The sequence below is a fragment of the Protomyctophum bolini genome (assembly GCF_963924005.1).
Source record: "Protomyctophum bolini genome assembly, chromosome: 3".
Taxonomy (NCBI): Eukaryota; Metazoa; Chordata; class Actinopteri; order Myctophiformes; family Myctophidae; genus Protomyctophum; species Protomyctophum bolini.
This window is the reverse complement of record NC_137864.1, coordinates 18018190-18039711: the sequence shown is the minus strand read 5'-3', so window position 1 is coordinate 18039711 and position 21522 is coordinate 18018190. Positions and strand designations below refer to the sequence as shown.

Genomic DNA, 21522 nt, shown 5'->3' with positions numbered 1-21522 from the left:
TGAGAGAGAGGGATGGTCCTGGATGACAGGGTGATCTAAGGACAGCAGTACAGAGAGAGAGAGAGAGAGAGAGAGAGAGAGAGGGAGGGTGGGGAAGCAGAGTGATAACAGTAGTTGTGGTGATGATGGGTATCATGGCTCCTCCCCCGCGGCGCTCATGTCGAATTTCAAAATATCACACCACTCTGTTGGCCCCGCCCCCCTCCCGAGGACCTCGCACTAGAATATGGTCAGCTGTGAGTCAAACACAGAGCACTAATATTTTCCTGGCACTCGTCTCGTAGTAGCATCGCAGTAGCACTCGGTGCAGCCTCGAGGGTACCGGTTTGTAGTTCTGTCTGTCACGAGCTGTCTAGACTAGACACGTTCATCCATCCATCGTTCATCCCACATCATCATCATCCCTGTAGTGAGCTCACTCACTCACGCCTCACCTCAGTCACCTGTGCTTGTGCCGAGTTGTTACAGCTGCAGTCAGTGTGTTGTTCACAGCGGGAGGTCTGTTTTGTTGTTTGTATCCATCCATCCATCCATCCATCCATCCATCCATTACTTTGACTGTCCAGACAAGAGGAGAGACAATGTTTTGGACGTTGCGCCGGGGGAACTCGGCACTGTCCACGTGTTGCCTGCTGCTTCTGGTGGTGCTGATTCATGGTGTGGCTCAGGCTGGTGAGTAGAGAATCTTTATTAAAGTGTAGCCCCATAATGTGCCCTCTCCCTACGCTACTGGGGCTAATTAAAGTGATGCTCTGTCTGTGTGCATTTCATAATATGGTCCATTCAGGCCAAGGACACACAGCGTTAGCCAAAAAAATGGACTCTCGTAATGTATTTCTGACATTGAAATGTCAGAATCGATAAATATATCTACGAGAGTCTACATTTTTGCTCCTGGACTTTAAGGGGGAGGGGCGGATGAGGGTTAATTACGGACGGTGAAACGAAACTGCGAGGCATGCCAGTTGACCCAGACCCCCCCCCCCCCCCCCCCCCCCAACGTATTTATTTAACTATATTAAATAATGATGATTAATATACAGTCAGTGTAGCCATTGATTTTGACTAATCTAATATTATATAAATAAATTATCTTATCATTCTTATGATGACTTTACTGGAAATTAATGAATGAATGAATGGTCTCAACTGTCTGAGGTCGGGTTTCATGTGGGTATGATGTTACTCTATGAGGAGGAAGACTCAGGTTGTCATGTCAGCAGCAGAGGAGGAAAGGGTGCGGTTGTGTGACGAAAAAAAGGGAAAACCGGAATTGTCCTTTTTAAAGGAATGACTGTGTTACTTTTCCGTTTTGCATTTTGATGATTTAGCTGAAAATTGTATCCAAATTTAATTTGAGCAGACCTATAGCCCTGAAACATGACTGTCAAGAGCGTCATGTGAACCATGGCTAGAGCAGACCTTGAATTGAACTGTACTTCCCCCTGCTTCTTCTTTTGCAAACTGCTAATAAAGTATTCAATAAATAAAAAACTATGAAAAGGGCTATGGTGGCCTTAACTTAATGCCCTTAAAGGCCACCAGTGTGCTGAGATTTACATTTAACCTGGCTTTGGCCACCAGGCTGCTACAGTAATCCTCCAATCTTCAGTTTTCCTTTAAAAGATTTTCCAGATTAGAACTTTGGACCAGTTTTTCGATTTAGTCCCTCATCTGGCTGTGAAATCAGCTTGTGTGTGTGTGGGGGGGTTGGCTTTGTGTGTTTTGTGTACATGCTGTCATGTGCCACACATATGCTAAGCATGCCTTTCAAATAAGGCTTAACCATGTAAGAATGGGATACTCTACTAAAGGCTAAAGCTACACTCACTTTCTTCTGCATGCAGGCCAGGCTGATTCGACTGTTCAACTTTCAAGCAAGATTGTATTAACTAGCAGCAGTGTTTCATAAAATGAGAACATTGTAGCTACTATTAGGGGGTCCCTCTCTGGAGTATATATGATGTTATTACTTGAGTCAGCTCATGTCCTTGATTGGTGTACATCAAAGCATGCCATACTGCAGAGCTGTGTCACCATGACGAGCTGCTCGGCTTCTGATGAGCCTACAGATGGCAGCGTGATTAATTTGCCTGATGTTAAGCCCTGCATTTGCTTTCCAGGCATGGTTCCAGACAGTCAAATTTGGACGTTCTTGGCATCATGTAGGAATTAAAGGTTGTTTGGTGTTGGAGAAAACATTAACAACTTGAACCCTCTTGATAGAGAGGGTATGCTTGTGACATCATCATCATACCCGGAAGTTATGCGGGAACGCCTGCTGAGTGGCAAAATAAATACTTTGATACTTTCTGGACTGGTGTGTAACTCAGAGAGTCATGGGCGTGCTTGAAATGAAAAGGTTGGAGAACCACCGGTATGTAGGGTTCAAGTGGATTTAATGTCCCCCCCTCAGAGCAATGAAAAGGTTGGAGAACCACCGGTATGTAGGGTTCAAGTGGATTTAATGTCCCCCCCTCAGAGCAATGAGAGTGATATGAGACCAGATGAATTTCTGCTCATTTTGTAAAAACAATGCAGCCAGAATCTAATCCAGCATCAAGTGGTGCTGCACGATTCTTGCTCAAATGTGAATCTCGATTCTCGAAGAATTGAGATCGTGATTCTCATTTCTTTCCCATGAAAATATTGTCTTACTTTAGTCTGTAGTTGCTGAACTTTTCTACATTAAAAATGTGGCATCTGTAGCCAACTACTGTGGTTTTAACAACATGAAAGTGCTTGACTTAAATCGCCAGGCCCGGATTTACCGTTGGGCTAGGGTGGGCTGCAGCCCTTTTTTAATGATGAAATTGTGAAGTATTGCATCCAATTCAAGTGAGATTTGTGTCTAGATATTGTATTTTTATTTGTTGTATTAGGGTTAAGACATTGAGAGCTTCTGCTCTGCTGTCTTGTAGGGTAGCTGTGGAAAGCCTGATCCAGTCTATAGCCCGCCATGGGCAGCGAGTAGTGTCTGTCTCTCTGCCTCTCTCTCTTCTTGGGGGGGGGGCTAGGGTACCTCAAAATTAAACTAAAATACAGCCGTGTGAGACTTTTGTCTAGCCCAGGGGCCTTACTGTAAATCCGGTACTGTAAATTTCATGGGTGTCTGAATCTAGATCTCAATCTTTTTTCGATTCATTCATTGTGCATCATTGTGCAGCACTATCTGCAAGCATGCGTTAAAGCTGCTGGTTCCTTTGATGTACAGTGTTGTAGTCATTCATTAACCGCTGCTCTTCTACATATTTGAGTACAGATAAACTCACAGATGTCTGTCTGTGCTGTGGGGGGCGAATGATACTGTGTCAGTTATATGACAACAATGTTTGCTTTGAAACGAGTCCTTCCTTCCTTATGAAGGCAGTGTGCTGTCGTGGACATGGCAGTGAATACTAGTCAAACTCGTTTAATTCTTGAGAGATTAGATTGTATATTGTCCATTTCCATGGAGATTTTGTTTTCTGCAACACAATAGATAGGCCTGCATCAGCAACATCACATAAAAGGATTATAGCGTCACAAGACTATAACAACATTTATACAGCATTAGACTTCAGTCTGCGGATGTAAGTTGCTGTGCAGTGCGCGTGCCATGGGGTGATGTCCAGGTTGCTACACAGTACACACCACAGGTATAAATAGCATCTTGAAGGAGGAGGCTGTTTCTCAGCAGCATTAAGAGTTAACCTAATTGAACTGAGACACTCTTGCCGGAGGAACTGTACACAATACAGGTCTCCTTTGTTTTATCTACAAGAAGTGACATTGTATGTACATCGAGGAGTACAAAAGTCAATCAAGTGATGGCTGTCTTGGGCGATGCCCATTGTGAACGCATCCATCCAGCCTTTGGTAAAGCATTGGGAAACCTGTTGTACCGGTTGTCAGTAAGGGTACCGGGACCCGTTGCACTTGTCGTGCCTGTTGGCAGGTACAACATAATAATGACGTCGGCATCCGTTCTATGATGTCATAATGGTGACATCAGGGACCTCCATATATGTGGATAAAAGGGACACAGCAGACACACAGGCAGAAAGATACAGATGTCTATCTCCATACAAGGGGACACAGACAGACACACAAACACGCAGACGTGGAAGTGTCTGAGTGCGTCTCAGACACTTCCGTGCCGTTATAGATACAATAATATATAAACAAACATACAGAAAACGGCATAATATACTACAAGCTCGCAACGCATACTTGTGCTATTTTCTGTATTTTTGACACCATTTAATTATACGGCTACATGTAAAATGGGGCATAAGTGGTTAGTCAATTTAGCTAATCGATCGCAATTAGAAAAACCCATATGAATTTATATGAATTTATTTTTGCCAATCTGTTGATGAAAGAGAAGAACACGCTTCTTGTATTCAATTAATCAAACGTTATCAGTGGAATTGATCGATGATGATAGCTGCAGTCCAGATTGTATCTACTCTCAGTGGCCTTCATTTCCACCTGCAGAGCTGCACAATACTGTGTACAGTCACTGCCAGCCTACATGTTTGCAGGAAAAAAACACTACCTATTCCATGACATATTTAGACTATTTTCAGCAATGGTTGTTGAGCTGGTCATTTTTAAAGTAGCAAAAAAGCGTTTGAACCCCTGATTTAGGGCAAAGGGAAGTCATACATAAAGGTTCTCTGAGCCTCCTGTACTGTCTACACTGTACACACGATACAGTTTATTATCTCGTTTGTTTAGTCACCACCTAGAAGTCAAACATAATATTATCTGCCGGAGGTGAAATGTCATTTACGGTCTAGTAAGTAGAGCATCCATCAGATGTGTGTTTTATGGATGATGTAAAATTACATGCTTGGTTCCTATTCCCATGGTCTATCATGGATCACATGATTGGCAGGCATGGCAATGTCATAATACTGAGGTGCGACATCCAGTTTTTGGTTAATAAGTAAACGGAATCATTCACGGTACGAAATGCCTCACACAAGAGATGTTGCTTATGCCTACAAATGTACACAGAACAGCTATAGTGTAGTGATGGCTATTGTTTGCAATCTCACAATGGATATGTATCACGATACAGAGGCCACGATACGATATATATCGATTATACGTTAATAATGACCATGTTGCACAAATACAATGAAACACTTTCACGCCCACAAATATCTTTAAATTAAAATAAATTGTCTAAATGTCCTAACAAGGGGTCTGGGAAGGGAGTGCATTGCAACTTGCAAGACTGGCTTTGATAACGTTAAACAGTGGTACGTTTGGCAACACTGATCACCCAGATAATTCATGCCGTTTTTTTCCGTATCGATACAGCAGCCTCTCGATCGATTCACCTATCGTCTGGATGTTTGATCGATATATTGCCATATCGATTAATTGAATGCACCACTAATGCATGTGTGTATGAGAGTCAACTCGTGACAAATTAATTAATTCAAACGACCATAAAACAACAGTAACAACACACCCTCCAGCCTACTACTAGTAAAGGCTGGTATAGCCTTTACTAGCCTTTACTACTATATATAGTTTTAATTGTTGTTACTAGTAGCACTATAATACTATAAAGAAAGTGTACATATGCAGTTGAAAATAAATGTGTATGAGACACAGGAGGAGCTTCCTGCCTCAGAAAGACGGTTGGTGGTTTCCACAGTATAGGTAGTACTACCGGTACTTGCATGCTTCCTGTCAGATGGAGATCTCTGCCTGCCTGCGACTCATATCTGTGTGGGGACATAACTAGAGCAAGACTAGGGCAGTCCTTCATAATGTGAGATTGTGGACGCCGCGATACAATTTAAGTTTCAAAGCTATAGGTGTATGTATGTATGTTTGTTAGCAGCCAGCTGTGATCATCTGGCTATGTGAGACATGGGGCTTAAGGCTCATACATAGTCTGGATTTACGGTGGTTAGGTGACCACCGAACTACAACATGACATCACGAGCCGCGGTGAAGAGCAAACCACTGCCACCGCTCCAGCCCTTCTCTCTGTTTTTACTCACCACCGCTCAATGTCATTTCAGCTCCGGTGGTCAGCTCACCACCGGAGCGGTGGTCACCTCATCACCAAAAGTCCAGACTATGAATAGGCCTTTAGAGGACAGAGGAAACCACCATCCATTTGACCCACTTTAGCTCCCGCTCTCTCAAGTGGAGTGAAATTACTGAATGGCTTTCAGAGCTGTGTACGTGTGTGCGTGATAGGGGCAGCTTCTCAATTTTCACTTGCACTTTACCTGATAAGTCTCAAGCAACAGAGGGCCTGCCGTGTGAAACTGTCACTGCTTCTCTCCAAGGTTAGCTGAACGATGCTGGGAAAACTCTATTCCATTCCCAGAACCTCCCACTGTCACCACGCCTGCTCTGTTCAGCCACGTGTGTGTTTGGGGGGGGGGGGGGGGGGGGGGGGGGGTGTGTGTAAGTGGAAACATGGGTTTATGGTAGCCAAGAGTAAGTGGGGTGAAAGACATAGCAAAGGGAGGAGGGGAATTCCTTCCAGTATCACCCAGAGTTCTCTAAGAGTACTCTAGACAATAATGGCCAATAATGCAAGATGAGATGGAGGTGGATGTACTGTATGGATTTGATCTGTGCCTTCTGTGGTGGTGGAGTGGAACTCTGGATGATGATGATCATGACGACTGACAAGGATCAGTTGGGTTTTCGTTTATGAATCGCAATTATGATCGCATCCTGGTCATCTTTATTTTTCTGAGGCCAGGTGTATGTGTGGTGGAGGGTGGGTGTGTCACTGTGTGTTGTTGCAGTGGCATTAGTTGCTATTTCAACTGAAAAATGACAGCCGGTATCCATCTATCTACACACAGTCTAAGCTCTTTGAAGTCCTAAGCAGTGGATGGAAAGTAACGATAGAACATTCACCCCGGTACTTTAAGTATATTTCGACACCAAATACTATTGTACTTTTACTGACTGAAGTAACATTTTCAATACAGATCTTTTACTTGTAACAGTGAGTCTTCTTTATGTTGTGGTATTGATACTTTTACTCGAGTGGTATTGAGTCACTGTGATGATGCTGATCTGAAGAATGTCAATGTCACCCTGCTGGGGCCAATCGGCTGCTGGTGGTGTGATGGCCGAACTCCTCCCATGATCCTATTGTCTTTAAAGGGATAGTCTTCTTTATTTGCCTACTACAGCAGCATGCTGCCCTGCCTGAAGGCACAAAGGAATGTGAGAGCAGCAGAAAGAGAGGTGACCCATGGCCTCTGCCGTGTGCTCTCACTCTGGTGTCACCAGAGCCACCAGTGCCTTTTCTTTGACTTGTGGGGTCTCTGAGATCACCCAGAGGTCATCTACCTATTATGCTGGCAGGGGTTCTGAACGTTTTTGGCTGGGGACCCCTGGAAATGCTTTGGCCCTGATATATGGAGCCTAAAATAAGACTAAAATAAGACTGAGAATTGTTTTGGCCATATCTCCACAAACTGTTAATCCTTTTAAAAATCCTGCATGTGTCACTTGAAAGGTTTTCCCTCTTTAGAAAAAGTCCACAAGTGACGTATCCGTTTCCAGGAAGTGTCACTAATATAATGGTTAATCCCAGATGGAGTAATACACTGTGTAACTGTGTGGTTTCACACCCTTTTGTAATCTTTATCTTGACACTGTAATTTGTAGTCATCATGGTTGTATATTAACTTCACCAGGATATGACTTGCAGTATGTTGACACAATGTGTTCATAATTCACTATCAAACACTCATAACAGTGGTTTTCATCAGGTAGAGATGAGAGGGTGCAAGTTTAGATATTATGAATTATAGTGACTATCATTAACCATTAAACCAAAACCTGTATATAAAAGATGCATACAGTACTTTACCCTGCTCAGTGCTCACTTGTTCACAATGAAACCACCAGCCAAGAAGAGATTTCCCTGCTGTGGGGGGACAATTATAAGAACTCTCTGTCTCTCTTTGTGATTACCTGGGTATTGGTGAGCGTCTATATGAGCGTGTCTCTCTTTGTGATTACCTGGGTATTGGTGGGCGTCTATATGAGCGTGCCATGCATGTGCACTCACTGTCATGTACTTACCTTTCATGCTGTAGAGGAATGTTCTGTTGAGATTCATGTGTTGACTGAAGCAGTCAAAGAATGTGTTAATCATGGCCTTAAGCCCTTAACAGGGATCACACAGGGTGATGCATGTTTTCCTTGCTTCTGGAGGCAACACTGGAGGCAATGTTTATATGTTTTTAAATGATCTCAGCCTTATGGAGTAAAAATAGTCTGGTACATAGGCTATCTGCGTATTATTGTCTCTTTTGTATATGGACATATTGTGAACGCTGTATTTTCTTATACATAGATGCAGCAACATGCGACTCACGGCAGTTTCGCTGTGGAAATTCCAAGTGCATCACCAACAGATGGGTGTGTGATGGAAGTGACGACTGTGGCGATGGAACTGATGAGCTTCCTACTAGCTGCGGTAAATATAATGCATACAGTACTTCATTTTGAATTTTTGTTCATTTTGTATTGAAGTGTAAATGCACATTTAAGAAAAGAAAGTACTGTACCAGTCCTCCTTTTATTTGAATGTTTGACATAAACAGAACTAGGGCGGAAGCTGTCACTTGATTAACATAATCATTTCAATGCCAGTCTACTGCAAATCACAAAAGGTAGCTACTGTAGTACAGTAGTGTGGTAAATGATCGACTAAATTTACACCACACAAGTAGTCATACTGTAGGTCATTAAACCAAACCCTGTATGTACAGTAGCCTTATCGGCTCTGTAAATATGTGAAAGAAGCAGAGAAGGAATTCCATTATTGATCAATAATGGATGAGTCATGTTTCTGTTTCTACCATCAGCGACCAGGAGCTGTCTGTCTACTGAGTTCAACTGTGGGATGAGCGGGACAACCAGGAGACAGTGTATTCCTGCAGGCTGGACATGTGATGGCAAGGCTGACTGTCTCAATGCTGCTGATGAACAGAACTGCAGTAAGATATTATTTATTATATAGTATAGTATCCATCTACTAGTAGGGTAGAAAATAATGAACTTGAGCCCTCTTTTAAAAATAGCAGATCTCTGAATTTTCACCTACAGTATAATGACATGCCAACAATAGGGACATCAGGTTCAAAGTGGTTAATCTATTAACCCAAACACAAGCCGAAAGATGGATAGTTTATTGATCCCAAAGGTAATTCCAGTGTAGGGGCCAATTAAAAAAAAGACAAAGATGAATTCTAAATAATGATGAATAAGCACAGGCAAACAAAATGAAGATAAAATAGGCAGTTAAAAAAATATATATATATAGGCAGGAGGTTCATATATACTCTGTACACCCTCAGCGGCTAAGACATGCTCCCTTGACGAGTTCCGCTGCACCAACGGGCAGTGCGTGTCTTCGTCCTTCGTGTGCGACGAGGACAACGACTGCACGGACGGCTCGGACGAGTCCGCCTGTCCCCCCGCCACCTGCAGCGTGGGCGCGTTCCAGTGTAACAACACGGTGTGCATGCCCGCCCTGTGGGCGTGCGACGGAGACCGGGACTGCGCCGACGGCTCCGACGAGTGGCCCGAGAACTGTGTGGGTCGGCAACAGAAGCCGGATAAGACGGAGAGGCCGTGTGGCACCCACGAGTTCCACTGTGGCAGCGGGGAGTGTGTCCACGGCACCTGGCGCTGTGACGGCGGCATGGACTGCCGGGATCAGTCGGACGAAGCAAACTGCAGTAAGCAATCCTTGTTTTGAGCATTTACATTTTCTGAGTGGTGCTAGCCACTCTTATACGCAGCATTGTGTGTATGTCTGTGTCTGAGCACGGAAATGTCTGTATGTCTGAGCATGGAAATGCACCACCAAGTGTCACTGTTGTGACTCTCTCACACACGCACACACTCTCTCTCACTCACACACACGCACACACACGCGCACACAAGTACAGTACAGCACCACTCAGTTCAGAAAGCGTCTGATTTTTAGAACCTTTTTTACAACCCCACTTCTGTATTGCTGGTATCGTGGTGACTCTCGAATTCTTGAACTGCAAGCAATGAGTTTTCAGTCCATTTTAACTGAAAAGATCTTTCAATAAATGCATTAAAACGGCGACAACGTCCTGTTTTTTTGCAGCTCGTCCGTCCTGCCGGCCAGATGAGTTCCAGTGCAACGATGGTCTCTGTATCCATGGCAGCAAGCAGTGTGACAAAGAATATGACTGCGGCGACCACAGTGACGAGATTGACTGTCGCAATGGTGATTCTCATATCCAACAGATATTATAAGCAGTTAAGACCCAGATGAATGTGCCTGATGCGGTGCCAATGTGATATGTCTGCGTATGAGGCATCTATCTAACGCAGATGTATCTGTCTACTCTCCTCCTCAGTGAATGTGTGTGAAGGCCCATCTAAGTTCCAGTGTCACAGTGGGGAGTGTATTGGCATCGAGAAGGTGTGCGATGAACGGAGAGACTGTGAAGACTGGTCAGATGAACCTATCAAAGAGTGTAGTAAGTAAAATGGCATAACCTTGTATAGGAACACAGCTTTCCTTCCTTTTTTTTAACTTTTTTTCCTTACTTGGTTAGTAAATATTATGTAATTCAAGCACTGTGTGATTTGAGTTCCAAGAATTGGGAATACACTCACTCGGTTCTTCTGCTCTACATACCATCATTCGGGGGGAAAAGAGAAACCATGTCTTGGCTTGGAAAATATGACAAGAATATAGCAAGCCAAGTAGTCGAGGATTACTGCCCAAGATAGTTAGCGGTTTGAAAGAGGTAGCTGCCATATGGAAAAGGTTTGTCATGAACCCTACCATTGACTGGTCTTACTTTTATATTTGATTTCTCATAGACAAGAATGAGTGCTCGACTGGCAACGGAGGCTGCTCTCACTTCTGTAACGACCTAAAGCTCGGTTTCAACTGCTCCTGCCCTGCTGGATACAGCCTGACAATGGACAAGAAAACCTGTGAAGGTGAGAGGACTGACTCCATTGTTCATGCCCATTTAAACGGGCGGTGAAATGGAGACCCAAATGAGACATGTACACTAGTGGAAACCCTGTCGCAACACAACAACAAAATGACATGATGTTAATGGTTGTTTGAGGTTTCAACCCATAGTAAAGAAACTGGGTGTAACTTTTGTTCCACTCTCCTAAACGCCCACACAAGAGGATCCCATTCAAAGGAATGGAAATGTAATTTACTAAACGCAGCCCTACAGAGAGCTTAAATAAACTCGTCTACCACTGAGACTTACATTCTGATGAATATTTGCCATCTTGATCTTTTCTCCCACTACCTGACAGACATCGATGAGTGCATCGATCCAGATATTTGCAGTCAGATTTGCATCAACCTGCCTGGAAGCTACAAGTGTGACTGCAGAGAGGGCTATGACGTAGATCCTGCTACAAAGACCTGCAAGGCTGAATCAGGTATTGTTTGACTTAATTGTCTTAACCCTAGTGTCCCTGTTCTGGGCATGTTATAATAGGCAAACCGTAATGGGAAAACAGCCGATCTACAAGCTCATTGTGAGCTTGCTTTTTTCAGCGAGGAGATTAGGTGTAGACTGTAGAGCAGCTGTGTCCAAAGTGTGGCCCACGGGCCAAATGTGACCCTGGGGTGAATTTTATACGGCCCGCAGCTTCATACCTGAGTTGTATTAACCCATTTTGGGCGGGAACCCCTTTTGGTGTTAGCATTATGTTATGCTTTAGCTATTGAAAAATAGCAGATCTACAAGCTCATAGCGCGCCACCGAGTGGTGCGCTACGAGCTTGTAGGTCTGCTATTTTGGAAAAATCGAAGAACGACTGACATAGAAACATAGCTTTTTCAGAAAATTGTCAGGATGTAGAAGACATTTTTAGAATCTGATCTCAGGTCAAAAAGAACGGCCTGCCCATTATGGGACATTTTTACATGAAGGTTTTTTTAACCTGGGCATTTCCCAGAGTATAATTTGTCAGTGTTCCTTGTATTTCTTTATTTTTTACCTTGCTTGCATTTGGTAATGTCACATAAGGCTGAAAAAAGGCTGAGATACACTTTTTGTTCAAAGAACACACCTGACAAAAAGGACACTGATATTAAAAATGTATGATAGTTAAATGGAATCGTTTAAATCCGAAGGTACATTATGTAGTTGGCCCTTGGGTGTTTTAATATTTTCTAATATGGACCCCTTTGAAAAGAGTTTGGACACCCCTGCTGTAGAGGGATAAAAGGAGGGACTCAAACTCCTGGTGGACGCAGATCAACAAAGTATTTAAGGATTTAAGTGGTTATAATTAGCTTTTTTTAATATACCTGTTTCCCAATGAAAAGTTAACCATTACCATGGCATGGTGGAAATAAACCTTGTCCGACCTTTTCAGAAAATGGGAAAAAAATAACCTGTGTTCAAATGTATCCAATGTGGGTATTATACAAGCTCCTTTTAATACTGTTCATTGGTTACGTGTTTATAAAACCCACAGACACACTTAAACACTTAGATTATCACATTCAATCTTTTTTTCTTTACTTTTTTTTTAATGGCTAAAATGGCAGATCCTTCAAGCAACGTGTTAGGAGCTTCTAGAGCGGCAATCTTATTTATTGTTTTGCTACCTTTTGCGTGACTTGTTTCAATATGGAGATACAAGGTTTGTGCCTGATGGCAACGGTATGGTATCTTCACCAGGCGCTGTCCCGTACCTGTTGTTCACCAACAAACATGAGGTGAGGAAGATGACACTGGACCGCACCGAGTATGTCCGTCTGATCCCCCGGCTGAAGAATGCAGTGGCACTGGATCTGGATATCCCTAGCAATGTCATATTCTGGTCCGACAACTCCTTGAAGAAGATCTACAGGTAAAAATGTTGGAGAACAAAAGTGTAAGAGTGTCTATTTGTCCGTCTTTCTTTCGAAAAGGAATAATTGGGTGTTTATCATTTACTTATCTCAGTGGTTCTCAAAGTAGGGTCCAGGCACCCCAGGGGTCTTTGAGGGGCTTTCCAGTGGATTCCCAGCAAAATGAGGAACAATTTAAAACCTATTTTTGGGCCATTTTAGAAAAATTAACAAACCTTGACAAAGTTTCTGTTATCGGGGTCCCTGGAATTAAATCTTTTCAAATGGGTGTCTGTGACCTACCGGTAATTAATTTAATTTGGGGGTCCTCAACAAGAAAACATTTAACACCCAATGGCTTATATCTTGACAGCTCCAAGATGGACCTGGCGGGCGACTCCTCCCAACACAGAGTTGTGGTGGGCAGCGACATCGAGGCTCCCGAGGGCCTCGCTGTCGACTGGATCCATGGCAACATCTATTGGACCGACAGTGTCAGGAAGACCATCTCTGTGGCCACCACGGACGGGAGTAAGAGGAAGACCCTGATCAGCCAGAACCTGGGGAAGCCCAGAGCTATCGCAGTGGACCCGGAACACAAGTGAGTAACATGCAGGTTTCCTTTTAAGATGCTTACATGGAAGACAAATCTCAAGCCAGTTTAGGAAGTTTAGGATAAATTAAAAACAAAAGACTCACGGAAATTATTGGCTGTATGATTAACCAACCCTGACCCTGAAACTTCAATTCAGTTTGGAATGAACCACAATTTTAGTTTTAATTTAGTTTTAATCTTGGATCAATCACAATTGTACAGTTTAATCTGATAATTGTATAGTTGTTGTGTACAACCACTGTATGTGTAGTGGAGTAGCTCTACTAGCTACTAGCTGTAGATCTACGAGCTCGTAGTGCGCCACTCGGTGGCTATCGGTCTGCTATTTTTGAAAAATCGAAGAATGACTGACATAGAAACATAGCTTTTTCAGAAAACTGTCAGGATGTAGAAGACATTTTTAGAATCTGATCACTGGTCAAAATGGGTTAAACCCAGAATCCTAACGGTTTGGTTCCCATGCGGGAGCCACAGGTTTGAACTTATTTATCTCTTTTCCTCCTCAAGCTTCATGTATTGGACTGACTGGAGCGATGAGGCCAGGATTGAGAGAAGTGGGCTGAACGGTGCTGACCGCACTGCCTTGGTAACGGACAACATTGCCTGGCCAAATGGCATTACTTTTGGTAAGAAAATACTCCTACACTCATTAAATGGAAACATTTGTTGAGTCAGAAATGAATGATGAACTTACAGAGTAAAATCCTCTGTGTTGATTTGTCCAATTTTGCACACTCTCAGAGTAAAAAATGGATGACTCAAAGAGTGTTACTGTATGCAGTTTGTCCAAAACTCGTAACTATCTTTGTCCGTACACAGACACGGTCAACCAGCGTCTGTACTGGGTGGACTCCAAGATGCACACCATCTCCAGCATTGATGTGAATGGAGGTTCACGTCACAACCTGATCTACGATGAGAAAAAACTAATCCACCCAATCTCTATTGCTGTCTTTGAGGTTAGTAGTGATGTTAAATGGTGATTTTTATGTTGGCGCACGTTTTTCTGACGGTTCATAATGTGTATGCTGGCTGCTTTACTGTATTTCTATTTTTTCCAAACGTGTTATGTATACACCCTCTACTGCTTGGCACATTAGTCAGCTTCAAGAGTATTACTTCACCCCATTCAACTGGACTTAGTTCTAAACCCAGAAAGCCGTGAAATCAGTATGAGTACTTAATTGACTAAGCCAAAACCGCCACAAAAGACGATTCAAATATTAAATTTAATTGATTAGTTTAACAAACAACTAAACATGTTCCGCTTTCATTATAGGAGAGGGTGTACTGGACTGATGAATCCACGGTAATGAGTGCCTGCCGTGTGACAGGGCATGATATCACTGAGCTAGCTGGAGACCTGAACCAGCCGGAGGACATTGTTCTGTATCACAGCCTCAAGCAGCCGACCTCTGGTACGCTACAACACCGCAGCAAATGAAATGTCTAGGGCTGTCACCATGACACAATGACAATTAAAGCTGCTATAAGCAATAATATGAAAAACCAATTTATTTATTTATTTTTTGGTATTCAGACAGCCAGCAATGAGTAAAATGCTCCCCAAAAAATGTAGTCTCTGTGACACATCTAGGGGCCGCAATCTGCATTCAAAGATTTGTCATTGGTTGAAATGACTAACCAATCAGGAATTAGACAGGCAAATCGACCAATGACAAAGCTTCTAGGAAATTCTTTGAATGCAGATTGCCACCCCTAGATGTGTTTGAGATAATAAAATAAAAAATTGGGAGCGTTTTACCCATTGCTGGCTGTCTGAATACGAAAAAAAAAAAGAAATAAAAAAGGTAATTGAAATTTTGACATTACATTAAACAACGGAAATAGCTGATCTGCTTGTAGCAGATCTACAAGCTTATGTGCTTATATAAGCTTATTTCTTAATGTATGAACGTCTTTCAACATGGACAAAAAATAAAATTCTCAAATAATTGGGATTAGACGATTATGTAATAATTGTGACAACCCTACACATTGAAACCATTATCAGGCCTTCTATCTCTATCTCTCTCACTCGTAATAATTATTTCCCCTAATAATAATTTTAATATCTCCCTCTGACAGTAACGAACTGGTGCAGAGAGCACAACCATATCAACGGAGGCTGTGAGTTTCTGTGTCTTCCTGCCCCTTACATCAACCCACAGTCCGCTAGGTACACCTGTGCCTGTCCTGATGACATGATCCTAGCAGCTGACAATAGGAAATGTGTGGCTGGTAAGTGTCATTGCATTCACACCGAAAAATAACTGCATTTAACCACCACTACTCTAAAGTAGCCAAGTCTATGTACTTGTAATGTTTGTTTAGAGCACTTTTTATTCCTGTTAATGTTTGTTTAGTAGGTGCCCCTCACTTCACACGAGTGTGATTGTATTTATTATTATTATTAAACTGTGACCTTAGCTGACATGTACCTTCACTGATACTCTTCCAACAGGCCCAGTTGTTTCCCCTCCTTCTGTAACCAACACGACAGTCGTGCTTGGCGCCAAAGACCAAACTACAATCTCCACCACCACCACACCTCGTGCTACGACAATCTCTCCTTCTGCACCCCAGGACTCTGACCAGGCCTCCACTCAGAGCCCACAGCAGCCTGACATCACTGCTCAAGGTACGGTACATCAAGGTCTAGAGATCCAGATCAGTGTAACTACCGGGGGGACGTGGAGACCTCTTTGTTAATGGAAATTCAGTTTCAGCTTCACCCAGATAATGGCTGTTCAGATAGTCATAATGGGCGCTCCGGGTGGAGTTGTTGGGGGGTTAAGTGTCTCAGGGAGGAACATAAATGGCTATAAATCTGAGGAATTGTGTGGAACCTTCTGATCACCAGACAGCCTGTCTACTCACTCGGATACGTCTGCCCCAAACATGGTGTAGTGATGGTGACTCTGTGTTCACATTTAAAAGCTCACAACACCTTGTATTGTGACAAGTTGTGAGCTTGTAGATTGGCCATTTTCACAGTTGTACGCCCAAGTCTAAAATAGAGCTTAAAGTTGGACTGGCTGTCTGTTCTCTCCGTGCTTTGCGAAAGCATAAATGGGGCTTAAGCGGTTAAACCTTTGATCTATGCTGTAATAACTTAAAACCTTTTTTTTTGTGCTCCGTCAACAGCAGCCAACAAGTATGCAGCCTTGCCCAACGAGGTGGAGTCGTCCCACATTGCTCTCTACATAGTGATGCCAATCAGTAAGTTGCACATTTAAATCGAGCAGACTTTTTCCTGATTTAAAGCTCGATGTGAGCCGTTGTGAGCATGTAGATTGGCTATCTTCGATGTGTGACACCCTGGTGAACAACTAAGTATGAATTAGGCCTCAGTGTCTTTATCTCTTTGACTAGTTGCAGGTGGCATTCATGAACATGCACTTGCCCTAGCCTCGACGACCTTGCAGGCATATGCAAAGGCTAAAATATGTTATTTAGATAGCATATTATGTAGACGTAGCATTCTATAGTGAATACTTATGTAGTTTCATTGTACAGACATTCTACTCCTGTTAGATGGATGTTGCGTTCTTAGCTTACTTATGATCCTTGTTGACCATTTCTATGCATTTGATGTGTTCCCTTGTGGTGTTACCTTGCTTACTGTAAATCGCTCTGGATTAAGAGCGTCTGCCAAATGCCTAAATTGAACACCGCACAGCAGCATATTCATTAACCTAATCTGTGTTTGGATTTAATTTCCAAGTCATTATAATAACCCGTCTGTCTTCCCATAGTGATTATGTGTGTGGTGTTGTTTGGAGCCGTGCTGCTATGGAGGCACTGGCGACTGCGGAACACCAACACCATCCACTTTGACAACCCGGTGTACCAGAAGACTACGGAGGATGAAGTCCACATCTGCAGGAACGCTTCTGAGGGCTATGTTTACCCCCAGGTACCCTTTACTTTAATGCCAAGCCGTTAGTTTATTATCAATGCTGTCGTATGACAATACTTTTTTTTTTAATTTTTTTTTTCTTTTTTTTCCCGAACATATTAAAACATAAATGAACAGGCAAAGGAAATAAAAGAAGAACTAGATTTAAAATAATAATAAAAGAGATATCTAATATCCTTATAGTTTATGTTCGACAATTACACCATATCCCATACTTAGTTTTTTTTAGTCTGAAAGATTATGAATATTGTGTTATTTCTTGGCTCATTGGTTGCGTTTTCTTGGCAATTTTTTTTGCAGAGGCAAATGGTGAGCATGGAGGACATGGACATTGCTTGATCCGGAGATGAAGAAGACCATTGTTAAGCCATTAAAAGAGAGATTTCCTGACGTGAAAGACTATTGCTGCTGCTTAAGCCAAATGTATACTTTGTCACTGAAAGACGGTTATTTTTGGAGTGTGGTACCCTCATGTGACGAAGTATAAATTGGGTTCACCCCTGCCCTTTCCTGATGACCTCATGGTGTGGCTTACATCTTTGACCTCAGCACTGTGCCGTCCAAGTCTGAAGGATCCCCCCCCCCTCCTCCAGAGAAGAAATAATTATCTGTACAATGTGAAGAAGTAAGCCATGGCATTACGCTTTAAGTAGCACATAAAAGACAAACAAAACTGCGAACAGGACTTCTTGAAGACCACAGAATGACATCAGAATGAAGGACTGGTACACCAATGCATGATTGAAGTAAATCATTTTCTTTGTTTCAACCTCCTTCAGTAGTAGTAGAGAGAGATATCGGGGAGGGTCCTTATCTCTTCAGTGCTTTAATCCTTATCTGACAACCACCATCCCTTAATACAGTAGCTTGACCCGTGGCGTTTACTGTGTTACAGTACAATCATTGTCGTCATACATCCTTGAGCTGAAATGTTACACAGAGCCTTTCTTTGCACAGAATCGACTGAAGGCAAAATACTTTTAGTTTGTAGATAATATGCTAAAGCCATACTATACAGTAGCTAGGTGACTATAGTGCTGTAATAAGCAGAGCACATTATACCTACAGTAGGTACTAGCGTTATCATTTTTACAAGGACTCGAGGCACGTGTTTGGTCACTTGGCCACAAACCTCTCTACACAAGTTGGCTTGATATCTGCGTTGGCCAAATGGGCTTCATTCTGTTCTTCTGGAGTCCATGCTAGACAAACGTTGAATGTGTAACCAGTAATCTTGTGCCTTTCCCTTCAAATAATTAACATCCGCCTATCCACCTCGCTGTTATTAGTGTACAGTACATAAATGCCTTATCATGGACTCCACTACCTTTCAAACTGACTCCTATGGTAGTTATTACCGGGGCGCTTTTTCCCCACTCAAAAGATAAAAAACAGTAATTTGCCTTGTTGCCTACACTTCTCATGGTTTCAGAGTTGTTCATTTATGTTGGTTCTCATGGCAAAGCCACAATGTTCATTGGTATCTATTATTGTTTTGCACAAGACTAATAATTATATCTAAAACTAAATATATTTTTTCTTTACCATTTTCTGTGAGTGAGTAGTTATTTTGTAATTATGTTGATTCAGAGTTGAGGGTTCAAGGATGGTTTAAGTTGCAGGAAGAGAAGCTGCTGAATTTAAGTCAGACGTGTGTGTGTGTGTGTGTGTGTGTGTGTGTGTGTGTGTGTGACTGTGTGTGTGATATGCACGTTATAGTTATTGAATGACATGGTGTATATTTTTTCAAGAGCTTGTAAATTGTCTCCATGTTGTGTGTTTTTTTTTAATATACCGTTTGTTCACTGTGGTGTTTAATTTTTATGTTTGTACATTTGAGAACTAGAAATATTGTAAATATACTATTTATTTTTATTGTACCTTTTCTGGGTGTAAATACAGTTCACGTTAGATCACATTGTCGATTCAATGCCTGCAGTATATAATATACTGTAGCTAAGTTATCTAACTTATGTTCAATCAAAATGTTGCACTCATGGGCTGTATTGTGTATGTGACATCCTACCACTGACGTATGTATGGATCAATGCTGCTCGGTAGCGCTTTCCAGTTGCAGCTATACAGTATGGGCTACATTCTAAATATGAACCACTTTAACCCCTGGCATTTGTTCTAAAACATTCGATCTATAATCTTTGTGAGCTTCTACAGATTGGCTATAAGTGGTTAATGAAGGCTTGAGAGGTTCTACTTGTTCCTTCGACATTTTCTTATCTAACGATAACTTATTTTTTTCTTGTGGGATTGTATAAAGCACATTTTTCTTCATCACAAGTCTGTAGGATCGAGAGCACAATAACAGTGCATGTTACATAATAAGTGCTCTTTTTTGCAATTTGTTTGACTTTATTTTTTTGATTTTGTTAAATAAAAATTATTCTCAATTGTTTTGTCTTTTACCTTCCAGCTGTGTTATTTGAACAGGTGGCTTTTGGAGTCAACTGGAGATTAAGCAAAATTGTGTATATGACATTCTAAAAGGAGACGTGTATAAGTACACGTATAAGCCTAGTAACCTATGATTATATTGAGACATGAGACAGATTAAATGTAATATTCGTATGCCTAAACCAACATTCACATACTGTATGTACCGTTTCTCCAATCGATCACTTCGCTACTAATGCATGAAACCTTGATTTGTTTTTGGTGACAGAACAGCAGCATTCATGCTATCCTTTTGCATCCCAAAGAGATGCTGTGTTCCAAATCTACTGGCTTTGGGTAAAGTGAACCAAGAATAATTTGCCAAGTTAACCAACCAATATCTGCACTATAAAGTCTGAACTTGTAAGGGAGGGCTTCAATCAGATAATAAGCTCCTTTTAGTCTGATTACATTACAGGGCAGTGACTGAGATGAGTATTTGGGACAATTGCAGTGGAGAATGATGAATGTCTACACTGCATATTCTTTTAAGTGGTTCCCTGGGAACCACCCAAAATGCTAAATGTTTCCCCTACTTTACTGGTTAAAAATAGAAAGTAATTTCATATTAAAAACACATGTTGGCAGCTTTTTTCTTTGATTATTTATGTCACTTGTGGTCACTACTACTGTAAAAGGCATTTTGTCTGGCTATGGAGAGAAAAGGTTTTTTGTTACTCAACGTCGCATAATCTTTTGTTGAGAGATTTCAGTGGATTTCCTTGTAAATAAAACATCAAACTGATATATATTTCTTGTTCAATTTGATGTTTTTTTTTTTTAAGAACTTATAAAATTTAGATTCTCATTTTTTGCGCAGTTCAGTTGGGCTCACAGACCCACCCAAGCTAACCACCAACAAACACCCTTATCATGAACAGAACACCCTCATCCATAATTAATTTGTTCACTTCACCCCCATCAGTGTTTTACCTTCTATGATGCACTGCAGTGAGCAGCCACTTAAAGTAAAAGTATCAATACTGAAGTCTATAAATACTCTCTGTTACAAATATCAGTTGATACCAAAAGTATTGGCATCAAAATGTACTTAACCCATTCTGACCTGAGATCAGATTCATACGAGGTTTCCACTGGACACACATATAGCAGACCTACAAGCTCGTAGCGCGCCACTCGGTGGCGCGCTATGAGCTTGTAGATCTGCTATTTTTCAATAGCTAAAGCATAACATGATGCTAACACCAAAATGGGTGCCCGGTCAGAATGGGTTAAAGTACCAAAAGTCAAAGTAGGCCTACTCATGCAGAATATCCCATTTCATGTTTTCAAAAGTATGAAAATCAATTGAAAATAGCCGATCTACAAGCTCACTCGGACTTGAACAAATAAATTAAAAGAAATGCAATCTGAAAACAAGGAGGCACAAAGGCAAAGCACTGTTAGAGACCAGAGAAACAGGTTACTCCAGTAATTGGTCATCATGGTTTCCCTTTCAGTAGTAAAGGACCCAAGTGACAAAATTTGTAGAACATGGGTCACCAAAGTATTTCCTGAAGTGAAAACCAATCAGACAGTAAAATATTCAGTGTTCATTTATTCATTTGTAACTCAGGAGAGTGTATACTGTACGTGTCCCATTTGGGTACATTTGTACACTCTCAGCAGAATTAAATGAACATTATGGGTGCAGACAGAGATATAATAAACCTGGTTACA

General features: G+C 41.8%; 1 protein-coding gene across 1 annotated transcript; it reads left to right on the top strand.

The window, feature by feature from the left end:
• Positions 1–251: 251 nt before the first annotated feature.
• ldlrb (low density lipoprotein receptor b) lies at positions 252–19802 on the top strand. Its single transcript, XM_080757483.1, has 18 exons — positions 252–672; positions 8345–8467; positions 8859–8990; positions 9351–9734; positions 10136–10258; positions 10392–10514; positions 10864–10986; positions 11323–11451; positions 12705–12876; positions 13230–13457; positions 13980–14098; positions 14292–14431; positions 14752–14890; positions 15561–15713; positions 15937–16113; positions 16620–16694; positions 17231–17391; positions 17695–19802. The coding sequence occupies exons 1-18, from the start codon at positions 582–584 to the stop codon at positions 17731–17733; spliced, it is 2631 nt and encodes an 876-aa protein (XP_080613609.1). The 5' UTR covers positions 252–581; the 3' UTR covers positions 17734–19802.
• The last annotated feature ends 1720 nt before the right edge of the window (positions 19803–21522 follow it).